Source organism: Neoarius graeffei, chromosome 4 (genome assembly GCF_027579695.1).
Source record: "Neoarius graeffei isolate fNeoGra1 chromosome 4, fNeoGra1.pri, whole genome shotgun sequence".
In the NCBI taxonomy this organism is placed as follows: Eukaryota; Metazoa; Chordata; class Actinopteri; order Siluriformes; family Ariidae; genus Neoarius; species Neoarius graeffei.
Genome location: NC_083572.1, coordinates 109,850,404 through 109,875,795, shown reverse-complemented (window position 1 = coordinate 109,875,795; position 25,392 = coordinate 109,850,404). Strand labels below are relative to the sequence as shown.

At 41.4% G+C, this 25,392-nt stretch overlaps 1 protein-coding gene across 2 annotated transcripts in view; it reads right to left on the bottom strand.

Annotated features, from left to right (window-relative positions):
• cyfip1 (cytoplasmic FMR1 interacting protein 1) overlaps positions 1-25,392 on the bottom strand; it is a 60,149-nt gene that overhangs the window by 1,040 nt on the left and 33,717 nt on the right. For both annotated transcript variants that reach the window (XM_060920163.1, XM_060920162.1), the window contains exons 10-30: positions 22,552-22,643; positions 21,963-22,080; positions 19,812-19,934; positions 19,546-19,671; positions 19,269-19,435; positions 18,045-18,192; positions 16,429-16,582; positions 15,687-15,843; positions 13,214-13,310; positions 12,883-12,959; positions 11,123-11,231; positions 10,928-11,047; positions 9,627-9,826; positions 7,437-7,524; positions 4,454-4,597; positions 4,236-4,326; positions 3,977-4,107; positions 3,536-3,608; positions 3,314-3,408; positions 2,105-2,343; positions 1,869-2,016 (exon numbers count right to left, since the gene is read on the bottom strand). In XM_060920163.1, coding sequence (XP_060776146.1) covers positions 1,869-2,016; positions 2,105-2,343; positions 3,314-3,408; positions 3,536-3,608; positions 3,977-4,107; positions 4,236-4,326; positions 4,454-4,597; positions 7,437-7,524; positions 9,627-9,826; positions 10,928-11,047; positions 11,123-11,231; positions 12,883-12,959; positions 13,214-13,310; positions 15,687-15,843; positions 16,429-16,582; positions 18,045-18,192; positions 19,269-19,435; positions 19,546-19,671; positions 19,812-19,934; positions 21,963-22,080; positions 22,552-22,643 — 2,697 coding nt within the window. The remainder of the gene's footprint in view (positions 1-1,868; positions 2,017-2,104; positions 2,344-3,313; positions 3,409-3,535; positions 3,609-3,976; positions 4,108-4,235; positions 4,327-4,453; positions 4,598-7,436; positions 7,525-9,626; positions 9,827-10,927; positions 11,048-11,122; positions 11,232-12,882; positions 12,960-13,213; positions 13,311-15,686; positions 15,844-16,428; positions 16,583-18,044; positions 18,193-19,268; positions 19,436-19,545; positions 19,672-19,811; positions 19,935-21,962; positions 22,081-22,551; positions 22,644-25,392) is intronic.

Below are 25,392 nucleotides of genomic sequence, written 5' to 3'. Positions count from 1 at the left end.
ATACGGAGCCATCAAGTAAATGTTTTTCGTGATGAAAATAGTGACCAGAATGATCAAATTGACGATTTAACAGACTGAGTGTAACCCCTGGACTCGACATTAGTTGATTTAGAGTGATATTTGCAGGAAATGGACACGTCCAATTTCATTTCTGTTCGCATTGGTATTTTAACATGTACTTACTGAAGAGGCTCATAATTTACATCCCCACTCATTTCACAATTGCTAAGAATTATTACCAGTTGCTAGGACGTTAATTAAAAGATTAATATTAAAACACACAAACATTAACCACACCTAATAAAACAAATAAATTATCGCTACCACTTGGGCTTCAAATAAACTGTGTCGGACTTCAAATCATTCAGGCCGAGCCTCAAATAACTATAATATCACAATAATATGGTTGTTGTGGGCGTTAATGAGTTCAACAGCTAATTGAGCCATGTGTGTTAATTTCTGTTACCAGAATTCTTATCCCCAAATATATGAACTATACACCAATATAGAATCAGCACTCATCAAAATTTAAATGTATGCATTCTTTTGAGGAAATATTTGTTTGATTATTCAAGTATGTGATTAATATAAAAAAAAAAATCAAACATCATTATGATTTCACAATAACTGGCCCATCAATAAGCATGATGAGCACAAATATATCTTCCAGGCTGCGTGAAGTAGACGCGGTTACCCAGACCACAAGCCCTAACTTAAGCACAATAATGGATGTGGCATGGGCGATAATTCGCGTATTTGTACGTTTGACAACATTTTATAAGCGTCTATTCCAGTTAAACATCAATAAAATTTATTAATTCTATCTTATTTCAGCGAAACGTTATACAAACCAATGTCACAGTGAGTACTGTTTTGGCTGGGAACGACCCGGAAATGGAGGACTGATCACAGCGCCACCTGCTGAATACAGCTAAAATGTAACATAGCGGAACCGTCCCATTATTTACTAACACATTTTACAGTCATCAGGAGCTCCACTTTTAGGCAGTGCCTGAGAATTAAGAAGAGTAACGACCGAGTTCTGATTCTGATTATCGTTTCCATAGTAACAGCTCATTGATTCAGAGCTTTGTGGTTTCTCAGTCACCTGACAATCTGTTTGCCATAGACGTTCCAAAACATTAAATGTAACTATAAACGGATGATAAATTATAATTGCTGGCCAGTTTTTCTGTGGTATAAGAGGAATAAAACACACCAGCTCATCGTGGGTTATTTTACGATAAATAGTCATCACTAGAGAACACTCCAGGCTCTGGTTACCTAGGTAACCCTGTTTATTACTCCATGTTGGCGGTATCCTTCTCTCCCATTGGTCATCACCTTACAGTTGAGATGAGTTTAAATCAGTACACGCCCACTCCATGTCACCAGTGGCTATTTCACGGTCTCCGGTTGCGTATGCATTCGCTACGGTGATGACAGAGTTCACGACATCAGAAGCACACATGGCGAATGATGCTTTTCAGGAATATAATTTTTTTTGGGATTAAAACATGAAAGCTCGTTTGTTGAAAGTCAAAAGGAAGAAGGGACGGCACTTTTCCCAGAAGCACCTTTAACCTCCTAAGACCCAAGCTGTTTTTTTTTTACATGCATTTTTTATTTCTTTTTGCTATTTGGGCTTATTAGAACCTGATTAGAATAAAAACTAAGCATCATCTTTGATAAGATGTACTTTTTGAGAAAAAGTATGTCCACATATGTGGATTCTTGTTCTGAATTTCTAAAAAGTGCTGTCCACGTATGTGACCGCTAGGCCCTAGGAGGTTAATTCACCTCATTATCCCACATAATTAATAAATAAATAAATAAAACGTCGCTACATGATCTGGTCTCCGACTCACCACGCTCTTTATGATCTCGTCCTTGCCGTCGTGTTTCTGCACCTTGAGCAGGTGGTAGCTGAAGTCCAGGATGTCGAAGCGTCTCTGCTGCCCCAGCAGGGTGATGATCATGCAGCCGGCCCAGTTCAGCCCATCACCAAAACACTGCCTGGAGAATACAAACAACAACAACACGTGTTTGACTTGTACGTAAAGTCACTCTCTCAAAACGAACGCGTTATGGATCCGTCACTCACTCCACGGTGAACTCATGCGCTCCGACAGGGATACAGTACACAAACTGCATGGCGCTCCACAGCCTGTGAAACTCCACACACTCATCCACGTGCATCACACCGTTGCTCGGTAACGGGCCGCGCCATATCGGGTCGTCCAGGAAACCGCGGATGCGTGACAAGATGACCTCGAACATGGACAGTCCACAGCACAGCCTCTCTTTGGTCAGCAGGTCGCCCTCACGAGCGATGGCAATTTGCTAATGAGAAGTGAAAAAGCAATTTAAAAAAAAAAAAAAAAAGAAGTGAGATAAGGATATAAGCCATCGTGTGTTACAGGAAAAATCATCAACAACCAGGTGGTGTGATGAAGCAAAGTTGATTATTTTCCTGTAACGGTACATCAAGTGTTGTATTCTGCTCATACCGCAGCAATTCACCCTTTACAGAATGACACGTCACATGAACAAAGATTCTGAGACGACGGAATGAACAACGCTGAGGTTTTTAACGAAGCCCAAGCTCTTCATGTGCACTTTTCAGACAGACTTTTAAATAAATCACCTGTTTAATAGTTAATTACTTTTTAATTTAGAAAATAAATAAAATAAGAATGAAGGCAGGAGATCAATCAAAAATACCATGTTTCTAATCAGTGCTGAATTTAATAAATTAATAATTTTCAGGATGAAAGGGGGAAAAAAAACAAAACAATTTGATGCATGGTGCTTCCAAGTGATAGATGGACAAATGTAAAGAGGCACATGGATGGAAAAATAGCAGGATAGATGGATGGATGAATAGACAGGTGGATAAACATGGATGGAGAGATGAATAGATAAATATGGAGATTTTATACACACACGGACGCATGGATGGATGGATAGAGGGAGATGATGAATAGATCAATATGGAGACACATTATATACACATATAGATGGATGGAGAGATGATAGACCAATAAATAAGGATGGATGGATAGATTATATAGCTGAATAGATATATGGATGGATGGGGATAGACACAGACGTATCTATGGATAGACAGATGGATGGAGGGATAGATCTATAGACAGATTTTTTCCCCCACTCTATTTAACATACATACACACACACACCTGCATCATTGCTATGACAAGGTGGATCTGCAAGCTACAGTCAGAACAAACATAAGTGTATTGGTGGGTGTGTGTGTGTGTGTGTGTGAGAGAGAGAGAGATCATGTGCCCACCTGTGGAGTCCCCAGACGCTCGATTAAAGGCACCATGTGCAGCGCAGTATATTTGGCCTCCAACCGCTTCATCTTAGCATCCAACCGCTCGCCCTCTGCACACAGAAAAGAGGCGGGGCTTAGACAAGTTTCACACGTATCTTCAGCTCAGCTTCCAGATCAGCACCCACACACCCTCTCACCCCAAAGACCTGCATACACCTGTATATCTGTATCTCCTACCTTTCACATGAACCCTGGGGAGAATGTTCTGGAATGGTGCAGCATGCAGCAGGTCACACACTTCCTCCTGAGACTGCACAGAAACGCAACAAATAAAACAAATCACCACCGTGCGCAGTGAGTCCTGTGACGAGTGCGAGAGTTCTCACTGATAAAACCACTAACACCCACCTCTGTGTGTGTGTGAGAGAGTGTGACTCATGCAAATTCAAACAAAGATGCACACTAACCAAACCCAAGTGTGATAGAGTGCAAGGCATCACTTGGTTTAACACACTACACACCACTCGAAAGAGCGACAATCAGGGACTTCATGATGATGGTCACTAGATGGAGCTGTGGTCAAATCACATGACCACCCCACACACACACACACGGGTGGGTCCCTTACACGGTCATCTCCATGCCAAGGTTATTATCGTGTGTGTGCAGGGGACGTACCAGGCTCTGTTCGCTGAGCAGACAGAAGAGCACAGCGTTCCCCACCTCCCTCAGGTTCTGGAAGCACACGGTCTTCAGCTCAGCGTACTCCACTATGTCCTTCAGCTGGTGGTGGAAGAACTCCAGGATCCCTGCAGCACAGGACAACCTCATCAACACACACTCGCACCACAAGCTCACCGACACGCCGCTCCTCAGAAACAAAACAGAAAAATACACAACAGTCTGGTTTAAGATTTTTTTTTTTTAAATGACAGACCTGGAGAGCCGTACTCGTGGCGTGGGAGACGGCAGATCTTTGGCATCACCTCCATCAGAGTCCTCACATACTGCAGAATGGTGCCCTGGAGCTGTGACGGAAACGAGACGTTAGCCGAAACCCACCTGAGCCTGCGTTTCCTGGAGCGCTAGAAATTTTATTAAGACTAAAATCACCACCACATACGCTGAAACCACAGCACGAGGCGCGGTCCTTACCAGGCTCTTGACCACCTTCAGGAGCTCCTCCATCACCACGGCGATGCCCTGGTACCCCAGCAGTCTGCACACGGCCTTGATATGGGGAGGACCCACAAAGTTCCGGTAGAAGCCATATATACTACCGTATGCCAAGTTCAATGCCTGGGTGAGGGAGAGAGGGGGAGGAGGAAGGAGGGAGAAAGAAGCAAAGAGACAAAAGAGCGAAAGAGATGGAAGGAGGGAGAGAAAAAGAGAAAGAAGCAAAGAGACAAAAGAGCGAAAGAGATGGAAGGAGGGAGAGAAAAAGAGAAAGAAGCAAAGAGACAAAAGAGCGAAAGAGATGGAAGGAGGGAGAGAAAAAGAGAAAGAAGCAAAGAGACAAAAGAGCAAGCGAAAGAGATGGAAGGAGGAAGAGAGAGAAAAAAGCAGAGACAAAAGAGACGGAAGGAGGGAGAGAAAAAGAGACAAACAAGAGCGAAAGAGATGGAAGGAGGGAGAGAGAAAAAAGCAAAGAGAAACAAGAGCAAGCAAAAGAGATGGAAGGAGGAAGAGAGAGAAAAAAGCAAAGAGACAAGAGCAAAAGAGACGGAAGGAGGGAGAGAAAAAGAGACAAACGAGAGCGAAAGAGATGGAAGGAGGGAGAGAGAGAAAAAAGCAAAGAGAAACAAGAGCAAGCAAAAGAGATGGAAGGAGGGAGAGAAAAAGAGAAAAGCAAAGAGAAAAGACAGCAAAAGAGATGGAAGGAGGAAGAGAAAAAGAGAAAAGCAAAGAGAAAAGAGAGCAAAAGAGATGGAAGGAGGAAGAGAAAGAGAAAAAAGCAAAGAGGCAAAAGAGAGCAAGCAAAAGAGATGGAAGGAGGGAGAGAAAAAGAAGCAAAGAGACAAATGAGAGTGAAAGAGATGGAAGGAGGGAGAGAAAAAGAAAGAAGCAAAGAGAAAAGAGAGCGAAAGAGATGGGAGGAGGGAGAGAAAAAGAGAAAGAAGCAGAGAAAAGAGAAAGGGGGAGAGAGCAAAAGAAAAGAGGGATGGAGGGAGAAAGAGAAAAGAAAAAGACAAGAGGGAGAGAAAGAGGGAAAGAGAAGAAAAGGAGACAAGAGACAGAAGAGGGGGAGAGTGAAGAGAGAGAAAAAGAGAGGGTGGGAGATCAATCTTAAGTAGATTCTTTCATTTATTTATTTTTATTGAAACTTCGCTGATTAAACAGCAGGGAGTCCTCAACAGAGCAATAAGCTCCAATACCTGAGGTCCCACAAAATTTAAATACAATAAAATAAATCAACAATAAACACATGAGTGAAAGGTGGAGAAAAGAGAGAAAAAAAACCCCAAACCAAACAAAAAAAACCCAGCCCAGAAGTATACAGACTAACGGCGGCACAAACTGGTGCCGAGAGTGGAGACCGGCTGACATGTATGACATTTTACACACACAGATTTAAAAGTCTGCGGTCTATCAATATCAAAATAAAGCCTGGTTAAATTACTATAATATAAAAAAAGGTCCGTCTTAAACTGTGAAAGTGACTGATTCAAATTCCTTAAATGTGGGGGTAAAACATTCCAGATTCTCGGACCCCGAATATAAAAACTGGTCTGAAAAGTTACAGTATTAGCCTTGGGAACATTTAACATACTGTAGTTCCCCTGGACAAATCTAATCGCCTAGTAAACCTTCTAGGTACACTAACAGAAATACTACGGTCTGTTGACATAGATTTAAAAAGATAAACAAGATCCAGGTACTCATGCCAGTAACACAAAGGAAGGAGTCCTAGCTTTAACAATCTGTCCTTGGAGTTAACATCTGATCTAAACGGAAGAGATGGAATATACTTAGTTGCGCGTCTCTGGATTCTCTCAACTGAGTAGACAGGACGCCAAACAGCTTCTGACCAGAAAGATGTAAAGTGACTTCCGCACCTTGATATCTCTAACCTCAAAAGTAGATCTTCTAACAAAGCCCAACATTTTACTCGCTTCAGCTAAAACCGATTGGACATGAGAGTTCCACTTGAGATATGGCGTGACTAACACCAAGGCCCTTCTGAGACGCCGTCATTTTGACAGGCGCATCCTTCAGTTGGTATGTGGTCAGCAGAGGCTTGGGGCTTCTTGTGAACGACAGAAGCCCACACTTAGACAGATTGAGGTCCATCCTCCAGAGATCACACCAACTGCATATGCTGTCAAGATCGTTTTGCAGGCATGCACTGTCTTCAGAGGTGTTAATTGCACGATAACACTTAGTAATGTTGGCGTATAATGCAACAGACGATGATGTGACTACGCAGGGTAAGTTGTTGACAAACATGAGGAACAACAAGGGCCCAAGTATAGAGCCCTGTGGCACTCCAGAGAGTACTGGAAGTGGCTCCGACGTTTTGCCCAAGACTATCTCACTCTCATAGCGATCAGCGAGGCAGTCCTTGAACCAGTCCAAAAGTTTACCCGTAACACCAAACTGCCGCAGCTTCATGAGCAGTAGGTGGTGCTCTACTCTATCAAAAGTCTTGGCGAAATCCAAGTATACTGCGTCAGCTTGAATTCTGGTGTCAAGAAGTTGACCTATCTCATGGAGAACCTTTAATAGCTGATCAGTAATCGATAACCCCTTCCAAAAAAAAAAAAAAAAACCCATACTGAAGTTTGTACCATTGGGCGACAATGTGGTCGATGATTTTGTTGTAAACACACCGTTCCGTTACTTTTGAAGCCACCGGCAATAGTGAAATAGGGCTATAGTTTGTCACTTCTTTAGTGGCCCCGCCCTTGTGAATAGGGATGATATTTGCCAAATTTCCATGAGGACTTTCCCCAAGCTGAGACATTTGTTGAACAAGGAGCATAAAGAGTCACAGATATAAAGTGCAGAGCCCCTTAACAGCCTGGCCAGAATCTTATCAGGGCCAGTTGCTTTCAAAGGATTTATTAAAGGCATATTAAAAAAAGATTCAAAGGCTTTATTAAAATAACTAATCTATTAATCTAGAAAACGTTCTGACCTTTGACCCATAGAGGTACTGAGGCTGAGCGTTGGGTGGTTTGTCTCTCTGGAACTCCTGTGAGAACGGCAGCACTGTACGAACAAACCTGAACACACACACACACACACACACACACACACACACACACACACGTGTGAAACAACTAGTTCAGACTACTGAAACAATTTTTCAGAAATTATTGACAGAATATATTTGTTTGTTTTTATCTTTCCATCAATCCTCCCTCTCTCAACCATTAACTTTTGTTTTTTAAATATGCTCAATTATTAAAAATCTTTTTAATTGATGAAATTAATTACTTAGCAGACAACGAACTGGTATAATTCATGAAAGGTTTTTTTTTGTCCCATACGGTACATTTTCCTCATTGATTGATACTGAATTTGATTGGATTCTTTAAATTTAAATGCAAATGAAATGTTCCGGAGCTTGTTCTGATGAGGTTTAGTGTACAGTCATTGGCTGGATAAGAGAAGAAGAGACCCCAGAGATTTTTAACAAGTTACTCTGCCGGTCTAAATAAAAACATAGGGAGTAAAAAGTATGATTTTTGTTCATGGAATCGTAATTGAGAGCTCAAATATTCAATTTCAATAACACTCAAGTAAAGTACGGCATAATCAGACTTAAAGTACAATCACCATTAATAATAAAAAAATATATAGCTGCAAGCAGCAATGAGGGGGCCAAGCAGGGCAGCATGACAGATGCCATGGAAACTTCAGATGGTTTTTGTCAAGGGCACGGCTGTATCACTCACTGACCGAAGGTTGGCCAGGACATGAGCTCACTTCCTGTTTGCCGCCAAATTTGATAAGCTGTAATGGACAACTGGATTTTGACGGGGGGAAAAAAGTCTGAAAACTTTCATGAGGCTTTATCCGTACATCATCTCTGCCAAATTTCCTGAAGATTTAACAAGGTTTGTGGCTGCAGAAAACTTTTTAATGTTTCTGATTAAATCCAATATGGCAGCCAGATAAATTTAGTCGACATGATAAGTTGTCATATCCCATCCATGGGACTTCGTAAGTATCAGACATAGCCATTTTTATAAGGCCAATACATCAAAAGGTAATACGGTAGCGCCCCCAAGTGGTCACATGGCACAATTTTTTTTTTGCACATCCTCAGGATTGGGTCCTGAGTCCATACACCAAATTTGATGTCGGCACATCAAAGCATTGTGAATTACGTCCTCACTTCCTGTTTGGTGGTGACGGTTGAACGATTCTGTGAGGCCGGGGAGGAGCCAAAACTTGTGGCCTGTGAAATTTTTTTTAAACCCTTCAATAAAATCCGATATGGCAGCCACATCAATTTAGGTTAACAAGTCAAAGTGGCATGGCTCAGCACTGGGACCTCCCATGGTATTACCAGACACAAGAAGTTCTTCTCAAGTTAAAACACATCAACCGTGATGAGCCAAAAGGCAGTTTGGCTTATTGTAGCACCCCCTAGTGGGCAAGTGACTTTTTTGGTCTCTCTCAAAATGTGCATCAAAGCATTGCTGAGATGACCTCACACCGTTTGCTGGTTTCAACATCAAATTTCATTGGATGACAGCGGCCATATCGAGCGTCTGAGCAAAACCTCAAATTTGACACCACATACTTTGGACCGTCATCTATCAGTGCGCCAAATTTCATCAAAATCCACAAAGGGGTTCTATGGGCTGCCATAGTGCCATTTTTGGCATAAAGTATCATAATAAAAACAACAACAACAACAGTTTGGCCCCTAAGTAATAGTAGTATTCAAGTTCTTGAATTTCCTCATCTCTGACTCAAAACTTAACTAAACCTGAGTTGACAGTTTATACTTTTTTTTTTTTTTTTTACTGAACAGAAGAAACAGCTTATGTTTTTAAAAGCAATTATCTACAAAAACAAACAGGTACTATAAAATACAGCTATCCAAAACATACTGAAAAATAAATTTTTTAAAAAAGTCCAGAAATTTTTGAATCCAAAACAATGAGATAGCAATTATCAGAGAATACTGCAAGGGATGGGGTGGGGGTGCAAACTTTTGGAATCTTTTGGAGTTCTCCACGTTACACACCATTTAATAACCCTGTTTGTAGTGTACAGAAGTGAGCACGTAAAATACACTGTATTAAAGTAGGCGTTTTTGTTCCCTTCATTTCAGGGGGCACAAACTTTTGCACGGAACTGAACGGAGGACCTGTTGGTGGAGCCGTTGTAGCAGTAGTTGGGCAGGAAGTCGTAGTTGAGCTCCCAGAAGACGTGCAGCGTGATTCTGCCGTACGGAGCGGAGACGTTGTGGTTGGCCTCGCGGAACATGGCGTCCATGCTGTCCAGAGTCAGAAACTTACTCAGCAGCTGGTGGGTCATTCGGTTGATCTCCAACAAACCCTCCAACTCCTGACATGGAGGGAGGGAGGGGGGGAGAGAGAGGAAAACAACGCTCAGACGTCAGGTCAAATAAACATGGAAACTTGATGTCGACAAAAATATTTTTTTCTTACGAAAATCGTCCTGGTGTTTGTTGTTTTGTTCTGTTTTGTTAAAGGGCCCAAGATTACAAAATTACTCATTAGAAGGCATAAATATTATCTCTCTAACTATAAATGAACTTATGGATTAGAAATGCACTACAAAAAAATTTCATAGCTAGCTCGCTATGATATTAACATCTGAGGTTAAGATGAGAGGACGCCGATGCTTCGCAGAATAATACAAAACCTGAGCTGTTAAAAAAAAGAAACAATAAACACTTTGAACTTAGAAACTAAACAAAACAAAAAAAAACACTGGCCCAGAAAACTAGTAAGCACACTGCTAGGCTGGAATACCCTAGCAGCCACCAAGCAACCACTTAAGATAACCTAGCAATCGCCTGGTATACCCCAGCAACCAACTGGGATACTCTAGCAACAGCCCAGCAACCACCTGGGATACTCTCAACAGCCAAGCAACCTTGATTACCCTAGCAACTTCCTAGGAACATCCTAGCAACCACCGGAAATGCATTTAATGTCAATGTTTATATAATGTACCATTTGCATTTAATGTCAATGTTTATATTATTTACGTATTTGGTCCATCAATGCGACGCCAATTCTACAGACAAATTTTTAGTACATGTAATCACACCTGGCCGAATAAAGTGATTGTGATTAATCAGTAAATTTGGATCCTAAACATGTGTTTATGAGCCTTAATTAAATTAAGATTAACTAGACTATATTTAAAGATTCAAGATTCTCTGAACAGCTAATCCCCCCAAAAACCCCACTCTTAAACCGTCGTATCTTGCTAATAGAGGCTAGAAAACTCGCTGCCAGTCATAAAATTCGTAAAATATGCAAAAACGTGACTAGCGATTATTTCTATGCATTTTTTTTTAATGATTCCACAACCATCCCAAATAAGAACGTTTATTATCGTCAGTTCGTGTTTAAACAGTCCCCTGGGCAATACGACGTTTACACGTGTTTATTTACAGAAAGTTAGAGAACGTACCACGATGGAGGTGAGGTCCTCGCTCTCGAAGCGGTTAATGGCCAGCTCAAGGGACTTGTAGAGAGCAGCAGAGACTCGCTGAGTAATGAGACGATTCAGGTCAATGGAACGACCCAAGAGCTGCAAGGGGGGGGAAAAAACCTCAGTTACACACACACCTCCCTAATACACATTTAACTGGATTTAAGTCCTCACCTGGACGTGTCTCTGCTTCAGCAGCGTCTCGTAGCGGTTGGAGGGAGGCCATGGAATATTGGCACCCTGGTTTTTACATTCTGCCCGAAGTCTCTTATCCAGAAGCAAACTGCAGAAAAAAGAAGAATTCAGGGTGGACGATGACAAAAATATATCATGATATTAGATGATGTTTTTGTATCACAGTGTACAAGTTCATGAAGAAACTCCCAGTAAAATAATCAAAATCCAGTTTGTGTTTTTACGCTACTTTTATTTAATGTCTAAAATAATGAATTACTGAACACTGAAAAGGAGGAGGAGAAAAAAACACCCCTGTAATAAATATAAAAAGATATCAGTGAAATATCAGAAATGTGATTTGGGCTGGGTGGTATGACTAAAAATATCTTACCATGATATAAAAACACACAAAAATAACATTTTGCAGTTTTAAAACCAATCCATCAGCTGCTTCCCCATGACAGTTTGCAACTGTTATTTAAATAAATAAATAAATAAATAAATAAAAGTGTATTGTGACAATTTATGACAATATCAGTATCGATATCACCACATCACCCGGCCCTAACACAACATTACATTTTATTCGAAATATGACGCAATACAAAATCATGGAAATATGCCACAGCAACACCCTAGCAACCACCTCGAATACCCTAGCAACCACCTGAGCAACCTCCTGGGATACTCTTGCAAACATCAGAAATACCCAAGCAACAGCCTCACAAGCACCTACACAACAGCAACTGCCGAGCAACACCCTCACAACCACCTGGGCTACCTTAGCAACAGTCTACAAACATGCGAGTAAACACCTGGAATATCCTAGTAACAGCCTAGCAACCATCTGGGATATCCTAGCAACAGCCTAACAACCACCTGGGATACCATAGCAACCATCTGGGATACCCAAGCAACCGCCGAGCAACATCCTAGCAACCGCCTGGGATACCCTAGCAACCACCTAGCAACATCCTTGTCATAGCAACCACCTGGGATACCCTAGCAACCACCTGGGATACCCAAGCAACTGCCTAGCAACATCCTAGCAACCGCCTGGGATACCTTAGCAACCACCTAGCAACATCCTTGTCATAGCAACCACCTGGAATACTCTAGCAACCACCTGAGATACCCTAGCAACCACCTAACATCATCCTTGTCATAGCAACCACCCGAGATACCCTAGCAACCACCCGAGATACCCTAGCAACCACCTGGGATACCCTAGCAACCACCTAACATCATCCTTGTCATAGCAACCACCTGGGATACCCTAGCAACCACCTAACATCATCCTTGTCATAGCAACCACCTGGGATACCCTAGCAACCACCTAGCAACATCCTTGTCATAGCAACCGCCTAGCATCCGCCTGGGATGCTCTCCCTCGTTGGAATGTTTGCAAAGTCTATATTTTCATGAGATTAACATTTTGCTTTTTAAACACTTTGCTTTTCACTAAAGTATTGGCACCCTTGGCCATGTATTTCGCATGGGCAGACATTAGGTCAAATTTTCCTCACCAACATGAAAGTACTGGCACCTGTGTGTTTTGGGGCAGAAACACTGCCTTTATTCTGATTTCAGTTTCTCTGTAGACTGTCCTTCAGTGCAGCATGTCTCTGGGACACAGTTTACATCTTTCAACACAAAATTAAAAAATTAGGTGAAAACACACATTTGTGCTGAACACCAGTGCACATCGCTCTCTCACACACACACACACGGTTCCTGCTTATCCTTTCCCACCTCACCTTCCTGCCAAAACCTTGTAGTAGGCAAAAATTTGATCAGCAAGCTTGTAGACAAACTGGTCAAAGCACAGATTCACCTAAAGAAAGAAAGAAAAAAGAAAGGGAAAAAAGAAAAAGATGGGTATCAATAAATTCATAAACTACGAGATTTTAGTCATAAATAATGTTCAGGAAAAGTGAGATGCACACGCACAAAATAATCCAAAAAGACATCTGAAACTTTCTCTAATGTTTGATTTTAGTACTTAATAATTTGTGGTGAATCTGAAAGTTACACTGGGTTTGTAATATCATCACTGGAGGTTTGAGATGATGATGATGACGACGTTACCTCAGCCTCGATCTCGTCATAGAGGAACTGCTTCTTGAACTTGGTGAGAGCGTAGTGTGCGCTGTCATTGTACAGGTCCAGAGGATACAGCACGTACCTGCGGAGAGCCAGGATTTATCAACTTGTTTGGTTTTAACACATTATTAAAATAAGTTAAAACACACACATCCTCGACATTTTTATCAAAACGACTCACATCTCTGGATTTCAGTTAAAAGGCTCTAAATGAAACATGCACGCTTTAAAACTTATTTTAAAATGTAATCTTCAAATGCAAACAAAAAGGTAAATTATAACCATAGAACAGTTATTTATTATATTTAATTATGTATCAGTTTTATTTCAATAATTTAAAAAGCAAAATGTGTCCCTGAACATATTGCATGTAATAGGATGCTATTTTTCTGTGAAACTCACGCGATGTTCTACAACTACAGCATTTCTATTTATGTACAAGCTTCATGCAGTGAGCGTCTATATGTTTATTTATTTAATTTATAAATGGTTCTCAGACTCATTTTGTGCATGAGGTTAAAATACAGATAAATAAATACAATTAAAAAAGCAACACTGATGTATTTTTATGCTGATCACATGTAGCAGAAACAAAAAAAAATCCTGTGGATAATAAATAAAATCTATAAACTGTAAAAAAAAAATTTACAGGAAAATTATACTATAACGATTAAAGTTTATTTTTTAACATGAAAAAAAGAAATTTGGTTCTCAGACTCAGTGTATGAGGTTTAGAAGAAAAAAAAAAGTATACACAAAAAAATAAAAATAAATAAAAGCAACACTACCATGATGTATTTTTTACACTGATCACATGTAGCAGAAACAAGAAAACTTTCCTGTGGATAATAAATAAAATGTAAAAGAAAATTATAGCATCATAAACTTGATTAAAGGGTTTTTTTTTATTTTTAAGTAAGTTTTCTTCCTTGATTTTTTTTAAACTTAAAAAGTTTGTGTTTTGCTGGCGTTCACAAATTTCCTATAATTTTTTAAAATTGCTTTTAAGTATTAAATATTGAAATTATAGATGGACGATGTGATAGACATTATGATAAATTTTTACTAAAAAAAAAAAAAAAAAAGTGTTAAAAAAAAGCACCATCATGGATATTATGATGCATTTTATGTGGGGCTTTGGAAAAAAAAAAAAACCTGTACCAAATCTTAAAAACTGCAAAAAGAAGTAAATTAACAAAAAAAAAAGGTTTAAACTGTGACGTTAAACACTAAATTAAATTTTTTTTAGAATTAAAAAAAAAAAAACCTGTATGCATATCGTGTATTGTAGAAAAGCCTCTGAAAAACATATTGCTCATGACAATTTCAAATGAATGCAAGGAAACGTTTCCCACAAGTCCGATCTCAGACATGTTTCTACCTTCACGCTTAGAGCTTTTAGGCTACGTTCACACTGCAGGCTGAAGTGACTCAAATCCGATCTTTTCGCCCATATGTGACCTGTATCCGATCTTTTATTGACAATATGAACGACACAGATCCGATTTTTTCAAATCCGACCCAGGCCGTTTGGATATGTGGTCCTAATTCCGATTCCTATCCGCTCTTTTCATATGCGACTTCAGTCTGAACCGCCAGGTCGCATTCATCCGACTTACATGTCATCAACAAGCCACAAACGTCACTATTCTGCGCTGAAGTAGGCGGCGGGTCTCTCAAAAAAGTTACAACATGGCGCATAATCACGGGCGCAGATAGAGGGGGGGACTCGTCCCACCCAGATTTAAATTCACCTCGTTCGGTCCCCCCCACTTATAGGGAGGAAAAAACGTCTATGCTGTCTTTCTTTGCATAAGGCAAACCTCACGGAAAAATCAAAAGACTAATTACCATTCGGTTTATTGAGGTGCACAGCAGTGTATACATAGTTGCAACAACTCACATAAAACAAAACAAAGACTGATATTCGGTTGGTTGAGCTGCGCAGACCGCACAGGTTGCGAGCTCGAGCTTGGTTGCTATGGTAACCCACAACAAGTTTGACAGGCATATCGGGGTTGGGGTTGGTTTGCTGGCAGCTTTGTCCCCCCCAGTTCAAAAAACGTATCTGCGCCCCTGCGCATGACATCAATGCGAGGGACGCTTCGGGCTGTGAAGGTTCTGAATCTTCTCAATGGAAGGACGCAGAGGTTAGGGAGCTGATTTCCATTTGGGGGGATACAGCTATTCAAGCTAGATTGGATGGGTCATACCGCAACCGGGCGGTTTTACTTCCGTAAACACTGACCATGCTCACTGCGTGTGACGTCGTCGTATCCTGCAATGCGCATGCGGAACACTTTTAGGTCACTTTTCGTTCATACTGAGGATCACATACAAGGCGCATATATTTGTTAATGTGAACGACCTCACAAAAAAATCGGATTTCACAAAAAAATCGGAATTGAGCATTAAGCCTTGCAGTGTGAACGTAGCGTTAATTGTAGTCGTTACTTACTCCATCATGGAGGCTTCTTTCATGTCCAGGATGTGATCGGTGAGGATCCAGGGCATGGACATCTCAATGGGGAACTGGATACGACGGCCCATGGTGAGCTCCAGGAAGAACTCGCGGAACCACAGCTGGGACAGATCACAGCACTGCTGCAGGGTCTCTGTAACAGGACACAGTTACCTCATCATCATCATCATGTCTCTTAATGCTGGGATTAGACGACACGATAATCAAATTAGACGATCACATCATCGTGCCATCAATTTTCACAGTATTTTGGTCGGGAGACTGGAAACACAAGAAATTAGACCCAGACCAATCAGCAGTCACGTTCTTGTATGTCATCGGGGAGGAGGATCAGGAAAGTGTCAATCACGGTACAGAAGGAACGTCAAAGAACATGATGGAATCAAACTAGGTGAGAAAATATTTTAAAAAATTCGACATACTCGACGCCACATCGCTGTTCTTTGATTAGGTCATGCTGAAAGTCCTGACATTCATATTCAGGTCTGATGCTGGAAATTTCTCAGCCACAGCAAACTTGGGTCAAAATGAACCCGGGCTGAATTTGCACATTATCCCAGCATTAGTCTGTTAAAACCGATCTCTTAAATCCCATATCCAGCGTGCACTTTAATCAAACGTGCCTGCTTATTACTTATAATATTCGAGATACTCCTCTTAAAACAGAGCTTCATTTCTGAATCCGAGTTGCAGCTGATCGAGACGAAGAGGTTCTTACCGCTGAAGTTGAGCAGGTGAGTGTAAAAGAAGGATTCGCGGTGGAACTTCTCGATGTCCAGGATGGTTGGTCCTTCCAGACCGCTGCGCAGCGTCTTCTTAGAACCGCTCTTATCCGCTACCAGAGACTCCAGCATCGTCCTCACCATGTAGAGCTGCACAGGGACGGGATCGAATAATAAACAAAAGCTCAAAGCTACAGTGGTGCTTGAAAGTTTGTGAACCCTTTAGAATTTCATATTTCTGCATAAAGTAGATAAAGAGAACCCAGTTAAACAAATGAGACAAAAATATTATACTTGGTCATTTATTTATTGAGGAAAATGATCCAATATTACATATCTGTGAGTGGCAAAAGTATGTGAACCTTTGCTTTCAGTATCTGGTGTGACCCCCTTGTGCAGCAATAACTGCAACTAAACGTTTGCGGTAACTGTTGATCAGTCCTGCACACCGGCTTGGAGGAATTTTAGCCCGTTCCTCCGTACAGAACAGCTTCAACTCTGGGATGTTGGTGGGTTTACTCACGTGACCTGCCCGCTTCAGGTCCTTCCACAACATTTCCATTGGATTAAGGTCAGGACTTTGACTTGGCCATTCCAAAACATGAACTTTATTCTTCTTCAACCATTCTTTGGTAGAACGACTTGTGTGCTTAGGGTCGTTGTCTTGCTGCATGACCCACGTTCTCTTGAGATTCAGTTCATGGACAGATGTCCTGACATTTTCCTTTAGAATTCGCTGGTATAATTCAGAATCCATTGTTCCATCAATGATGACAAGCTGTCCTGGCCCAGATGCAGCAAAACAGGCCCAAACCATGATACTATCACCACCATGTTTCACAGATGGGATAAGGTTCTTATGCTGGAATGCAGTGTTTTCCTTTCTCCAAACAGAACGCTTCTCATTTAAACCAAAAAGTTCTACTTTGGTCTCATCCGTCCACAAAACATTTTTCCAATCACCTTTTGGCTTGTCCACGTGATCTTTAGCAAACTGCAGACGAGCAGCAATGTTCTTTTTGGAGAGCAGTGGCTTTCTCCTTGCAACCCTGCCATGCACACCATTGTTGTTCAGTGTTCTCCTGATGGTGGACTCATGAACATTAACATTAGCCAATGTGAGAAAGGCCTTCAGTTGCTTAGAAGTTACCCTGGGGTCCTTTGTGACCTCGCCGACTATTACACGCCTCGCTCTTGGAGTGATCTTTGTTGGTCGACCACTCCTGGGGAGGGTAACAATGGTCTTGAATTTCCTCCATTTGTATACAATCTGTCTGACTGTGGATTGGTGGAGTCCAAACTCTTTAGAGATGGTTTTGTAACCTTTTCCAGCCTGATGAGCATCAACAACGCTTTTTCTGAGGTCCTCAGAAATCTCCTTTGTTCGTGCCATGATACACTTCCACAAACATGTGTTGTGAAGATCAGACTTTGATAGATCCCTGTTCTTTAAATAAAACAGGGTGCTCACTCACACCTGATTGTCATCCCATTGATTGAAAACACCTGACTCTAATTTCACCTTCAAATTAACTGCTAATTTTCAAGCACCACTGTAATTGTTTGGAAATTAATATGAATAAATAATGAAATAAATTTGTCTCAAACACACCTGAGTGCTAGAAGGACCGACAGCGCGACGTGGCACTTTGATATCAAACCCTCCTTTGGGATCCTTTTCCCCTCGCAGAGCTGGGTCATTATGAGGCTCTCGTCCCGTCTCCCAGTCACAGATGGTCTTACGGATGGCCTGGAGGACACTGCAACAGCACATCCATCACCGTTAATGACAACACAGTGTGCGTTTATTTATTTATGCATGAAGTTAAAGAAAGCATGATAATTATGACCACATCTTGATATTTCTGGATCAGGCACGTGGTCAGGATAGTCAGCTGACCTTTAACATCTGCAATATTTCTATTAAAAAAAAAAGTGCTTTCATTTTGGCAGAGAGCTGTCCTCGAGGTCCACGAGCGTCAAACATCCTGAAACTGGATGGGTGAAGACCAAACAATGTTTTTCAGCTCTTCAACCGTCCAGTTTGCGGCTCGTGTCCAACAGGAGCAGAACCTGATCTTGCGTTCTGCTGTTGTAGCCCATCTGCCTCAAGTTTCGATGTGATGAGATGCTTTTCTGCTCACCACGGTTGTAAAGAGTGGTGGTTTGAGTTACCGTAGCCTTCCTATCCACCATCATCAAGGCTCTTCCAGCTGCAGGACTGGATGCTTTTCGCATAATTCTATGTAAACTTAGGAGACCAGATGTTCCTGATAAATTAGCTGGTGTTGATGCATTTGTTTCTGTATTCAAAACACAACGTATCTTTCAAATTAGCACCTGACTGATCTAGGATTCTTAAGACAGATAATTTTCTTATTCAAGGATTTAAAAATCTGATAACGATATACTGGTGGTAACGATATATCATATTTTTGTGTGTAGTTTTTTCAAGAGCCCTCACCAAGATAACATGAGAATGCTGTTTAAACTTGTTTTACTGTCATAAATAAATAGCATGACTCTGCGTGTCTGCTTGGGTCAGCTGATCGTTGGGATTTGTGACGTTCCAAACACGTGTGTTGAGAACAATGGAGTTGCACTGCGCCCTCTAGTGGACAAACTACATAGCAACTACAATAACATGGTTCAAAGATCCTTTGTGTCTCTCAGTTTCTTTTAATCATCGTTTATTGGCCGTTATAAACACCGATACTGATTTACCATACCAGTTGAACACACTCAAGAGGATTTATTGACATGTTAATGGCTGCTAAACCGATTTTGGACTGTGTTATAAGTTCTGATACTTATGTTTTAAGACACACACACCCACCTCTGGATGACATTCTTCTTCTTCTTAATAGCCTGGCGCAGCGGGTCACGCAGTGTGACCTGGGCGAAGTCCTGCAGGGCGGAGTAGATGGTGTGGCGGATGGCGTGGTTAAACACACTTTCCATACGACCCATCAGCACCTGCAGCCCCTTTATCATGGCAATGACCTGGACCCAATCAGAACCAAACCCTCAGTCATTCAGAACTGGTGTTCTATCTGAATTACACTCTCTCTCAAACACACACACTTTTTTTTTTTTCAGAATCAGACACCGACCTCCACCAACGCGAACTTCTCTTCACTGGTGTAGTTGTATCTGGTGGCGCGTTCATACTCCTCCGCGTTGTCGGGACATTCCTTATTGGAATATTTGTCTGTCGGATGCACCAACTTCCATGAATACTACCAGAAAGAAGAAACACCGTCAGAAAATGTGTTTCTGAGAAAACACTTTAATGATTAATCTGTTTATAAAGGAGAGTGTCTGCTGTGGTGATGTGGCACTTGCCAGTGCGTGTGTGCACACACACAAACACACTCACCACTTCCATGACTTGAGCACTCCACTGAGAGAGCAGCTGAAGGCCCTGCAAGGCCAGGTCACACAACTTCCTGTATTCGGCGTCTGTCTTCTGAGCCTCTTGGCGTCCTGATCCTGTTACCACCTTCACACACACAGAGTCAGAAAGTAAGATATTCAACTGTAACCGTAACGCACTATTAAAATACCACCCATCTACTGAATATCCACGTATCGCTCCAACACATGGACTCTGATGTTTCCTCTCTGCATTCTTTTGTACGATGATTTCACACATGCAGTGTTTGAATCAAACCCTGGTGGGATTTCATTTCCCCCTTAAATCCGGAACAAAACAGGTCCAGTTCCTTTCCCACTCCAGCACCGTTCAATTGTAGTTAAAAAAAAAAACAACCTAATTTAATACTGAATCAAGCCAACTGCATGAACTGACACAAACATGGGCTCTTTTTGTTTGTTGTGTGCGACACTGTTCTGTCCATGTGAGCTGATTAAATGAGAGCTGAGGTCCTGTGGAAAGGGGATACGCGCATGTTCTAGAGATATGTACTGACAAACAAACAGTGGCTGTGAAATAATGTTTAAAACAAGTCATTTCTGTAACGATGTAATAATTTGGTAGTGATGTAACTCCTCTGGTTGTGGAACGTTAGCTCGCACCGTGAACACACTGGAGCAGCTTCACGTCGACTTTATTTAGTTCAGCGTTGATCGCTAAAGCTGGAATACTGAGGCACTTCTTTACACCAATATTACAGAACGCATGTGGAAAAGGGGAGACAGACAGACAGACAGACAGACAGACAGAGAGACAGACAGAGAGACAGACACCGACAGAAAGGCAGACAGGCAGGCAAGCAGACAGGCACCAAGAGAAAGGCAGACAGGCACCAAGAGAAAGGCAGACAGACACAGACAAAGGCAGACAGACACTAACAAAAGAGCAGACAGACAGAAAGGGAGATAGAAAGATAGACAGACACCAACAGAAGAGCAGACAGACATAGAGAAAGGAAGACAGACAAAGATACCAACAGAAAGGCAGATAGAAAGATGGGCAGACAGACACCAACAGAAGGGCAGGCAGACAGACACCAACAGAAGAGCAGACAGACAGAAAGGCAGACAGAAAGATAGACAGACAGACACCAACAGAAGAGCAGACAGGCACAGAGAAAGGCAGACAGACAAAGATACCAACAGAAAGGCAGATAGAAAGACAGGCAGACAGACACCAACAGAAGGGCAGAAAGGCAGACAGGCAGGCAAGCAGACAGGCACCGACAGAAAGGCAGACAGACAGAGAAGGGCAGACAGACACCAACAGAAGAGCAGACAGACAGAAAGGCAGATAGAAAGATACTAACAGAAGGACATGAAGACATAGAGAAAGGCAGACAGGAAAGCAGATGGACAGATAGATAGGAGACCAACAGAAAAACAGCCGTAGACAGATCAACAGATCAGACAGACAGACACCAACAGAATCAGACAAACAAAGACAGAAAAGCATACAAAAAGACAGACAGGCAGAGAGCTAGATAGAAAGAAAGAGACAGACAGACAGACAGACAGACAGACAGACAGACAGACAGATACCAAGAGGAAGACACCCAGAGACAGACAGATAGATAGATAAATAGATGGATGGATCCCCAAGGAGAATTTTGGGAATTCTGTCTGGGGTACCAGTAGCAGTACACCAAGTAAACAACATGCTAAGTTACAAAAACAAACCCCAGATGTAAAATGACTTTAATGATCATGAAGTGAAAGTGTGCAGAGTGTGACGGCCATGAAGAAGTGAATAAATACATAAACACGCTAAAGGAAAAATGAAAGCTCCGGTAGTGGTGTTGTGCTTAAATACTGCTCCTGACAGGAAATTATTCAATTATTTTAATTAAGGTTCGACCGCTAAACGAGTAACACAAGCGCAATTTCCTAACGAGCTCAGATCACTTCATCAGCCACAACTCAGAGATTTAAGGGTTCACTTCTGTAGCGTTTGGTCTCTGTAGAGTCGCAGCGGATCAGGACGTCTGCGAAACACGCCTTAAACGAAAATGTAAACGTAGTAACAGCTGGCTTGAAATGATGAGGATTAATTTAGATGAAAATGGCTGCTGGGTGGAAAAGGGGAGGGACACACCTCACTGTTGCTGTAGCGAGCCAATTCAGAGATGAATCGCATGTGATCCTCACGGATCTGAATCATCTGCTCACAGATATTGTACTGAGGACTGCTGCCTGTAGATGTACAAGACCACCTGGGAGAGAGAGACACACACACATCAAATTAAAACAGTATAATACACACTGAAATGAACTCAACATGCTGCTTTGCCTTTATGTAAAATTCCCTTAAACAGAAATGTAATAAAAGGTTTTTAAAAAATAAACAAGATTAAAACGATATTTTAGGATGTAATGATTAAATTTTTTACCCCCCCCCCCTTTTTTTTTAGACTCAACTCATTTCAGTGTACTCACAGTAAACCCAAGTGTTACCGCCTCATAAAACATCACAGCCAATCAGGTTCCAATATGCAAATGAACACCATGTAACAGTGAAGAGGGAGTAAAATATGAAATGTTTTGAAAGTAAGCTGTAAACTGATGTGCTATGCTGGGTTTTTTTTTCTCTCTAATAATATTTTTGTACCATAGTTTTACGGAAAAAAAAAAATTATATAAATTTTAGAGCTGTGAGTAATTTGATCAGAATACGGCTGTCTTACCTGGATTTGTTTTCTTCAAAATGCGCGCTGGTCTTGATGTACCGGGACAGCTCGATCTGCATGTCTCCGAACAGGGGCACGACCTGCAGCTGCTGCAGTTCACATCGGAAAGAAAACGCAGGATTAGCGTTTAAATATGAAACGCAAGAAACTCCTGCTGATATGAACACCACGTTCTGATAATGTAGCTGAGGCGAGTCAGAAAAAAATAGCCAAGTTTAACTGGTTATATTTTATTGGCTTGTTTTAATAGGAAAAAAGGGCAAAATTAAGTAAATAAAACCCCTTTACTTATCAAGGCACCCAGAGCTGAGTAATAACAACATACACTGCAACTCCGCTAGAACGAACTCTTACTACGAACTTTCACAGATAACAAACTAAAGTTTGTGTGCCCTGCTTTTAATGACAATGAGTCAGAGTCTTCAAATAAAACATCACTGTGTCACATGCATGTGTGCTGCATGCTCCGAGCACCATTAGGACCAATTACGGTACCATGCACCTGTTCCGGATTAGAGTGCAATCACAGCGTGCTTATAAGGATCCTCTAAACACACAGACTTGGCCAAGTATACGCGCTGTACCGAATGTCTCACATTACCAAACCTTTGTATCTGTGGCCATCCTTAAAAAAAATCCGTTTCCTGTCCATCAGGTGAGCAAAAAAATTCAGTAGGGAGGGAGGGATTTTTTTTTTTATTATTTATTACAAAAGCAGACATATTTAATAAAATATGACAGTTTAAATCAATTGAAACTTGTACAAAAACTTTGTTAGCATTTTAAATGCTGACTGCAACATTTGCAAAACTTTTGCAAAGGTACTTAAAATGTTTTGAACACTAAACTTTGTACTGCACTGCACTCGTTTGACATTCAGAATTTTTATGCAAGAGTGCAAAGAAACTGATAATTTACCAATGTTTTCAGGTTTTTGTTCTTTGAAACTATGACAAGCAAAACTTCAGTGTAAACAAATTTTAACCTCAATGTAAATAAACTTTAACATGCTTATTTTTTTAGATTTTTTTACTGCTCTTGCAGCTGCGTTTTTAGGTCCACGTTTTAGGGACTGTTCTCCTACAGATCTGTCAGGGTCATTAACAAAGTAGGTAATGAATTTCGCATAACAAAACTCAAAAGCTGTTTGTAATGTCTCGGATGGATCAAGATCAAACGAATTTTCCAGTAATGGTTTGTGATGGTCCGACACACGGACTTTTTGTAGTTCTAAATCGACCGTTAGGCCTAGTTCAGATGAAATTACACTATTAAAATGATCACTGAATGATTTGTTTTTCTGAATCTTTACTATTTTGTTGTTCGCTAGAATACCATTTTGCGATTTCACACTTAAGCAAATGTTTGAAAACTCCGGATCTCCTTCCTTCATGGTGGCTGCCATTTTTTTGTGCCGCACGGCGCATGCGCAGAGCTGATTCGATTCTATATTCTGCACGGAATGCGTAAATGTCAAGTTCGAGTTTAGATTTACGAACCCGAAAAAATGTCGAAAATCCGGCGTTAAAAAAAAAAAAAATTTCAACCGCACAAACTAGGGATGTTAACCGATGACCGTTTGACCGATGGTTGACCGAATCAACGTCAACCGGTTAATTCTTTTTTTGGTTGTCGGTTAAAAAAAAAAAAAAAAATCAATCGTTTTGAAGATGCCGATTTTGGAGCGGAGAACCTGGAATTCTGTGTTGTAAACGCTTGGGGCATGCCATGCGGTGTAAGGACGACAGCTGACAAATCAGAAACACCCATTCAGTCATGTCCCGCCCTCCCGCCCCAGTTGAAGACAGCTGACAAATCAGAAACACCCATTCAGTCATGTCCCGCCCTCCCGCCCCAGTTGAAGACAGCTGACAAATAAGAAACACCCATTCAGTTATGTCCCGCCCTCCCGCCCCAGTTGAAGACAGCTGACAAATCAGAAACACTCATTCAGTCATGTCCCGCCCTCCCACCCCAGTTGAACACAGCTACCACTCGGCGAGAGAAGTGTAGACACAGGCTTTTTAGCTTACAAATTACTATTCTGCTTTTTTTTTTAATTATTATTAGAAGGCACATCGAGTTTAGTCCTGCCTTGGCCAGTGCATTCTGAAAGTATGTTTCGGTCTGTAGCCAACAATGCATGTTATTGCAGATCATATCTCTCCACACAAACTAAAGGCGCAGATGCCGACTTTTTCACGTCTGAATCGTGCAGATCCGATTTTTTTTTTAAAGGGGGGGCGTTGGAGTGTCTGAATAATTTCATCAGAGTAAATTCTGTATTAAAATTACTAAATAAGCAAATGCCGTTGAAATTATTCAGACACTCCAACGCCCCCCCCCCCAAAAATCGGATCTGCACAATTCAGCCGTGAAAAAGGCGGCATCCGCCAAAAGGCGCGCCGTCTGCATCCCTGTTAAACTCATAGGTTAACCGACTTTAACCGGCTAATGAGGCTCAGTGGTCGGTCAAGATTTTTTTTTTTAGTTTTCGCCATCCCTAGCACAAACGGCACTCACCTGGCCGATGGACCAGAAACAGAACATTTTTTAAATAATGGCCTGTGTGTTGCCTTTCTGGTTTTGAATTTGTTTTCTTTTGTGTATTTGGACTCCGCCTTTCGCTTGTGCCTCACGTGACCATTTCCCGGTTTCACGACCCGACCTTTCTTTGTCTCACATTTTTGACCTGTTTGTAAATAAACACACTTCCTGCAATTACATCCATCATTTGCCTGCTTACATGACACACCAAGCCATGAGCTCCTCTTCCCCCAGAGACTAACAATAAGTGATCAAGTCTGCAGTCGAGTTAACAATACGTATTAACGCCAT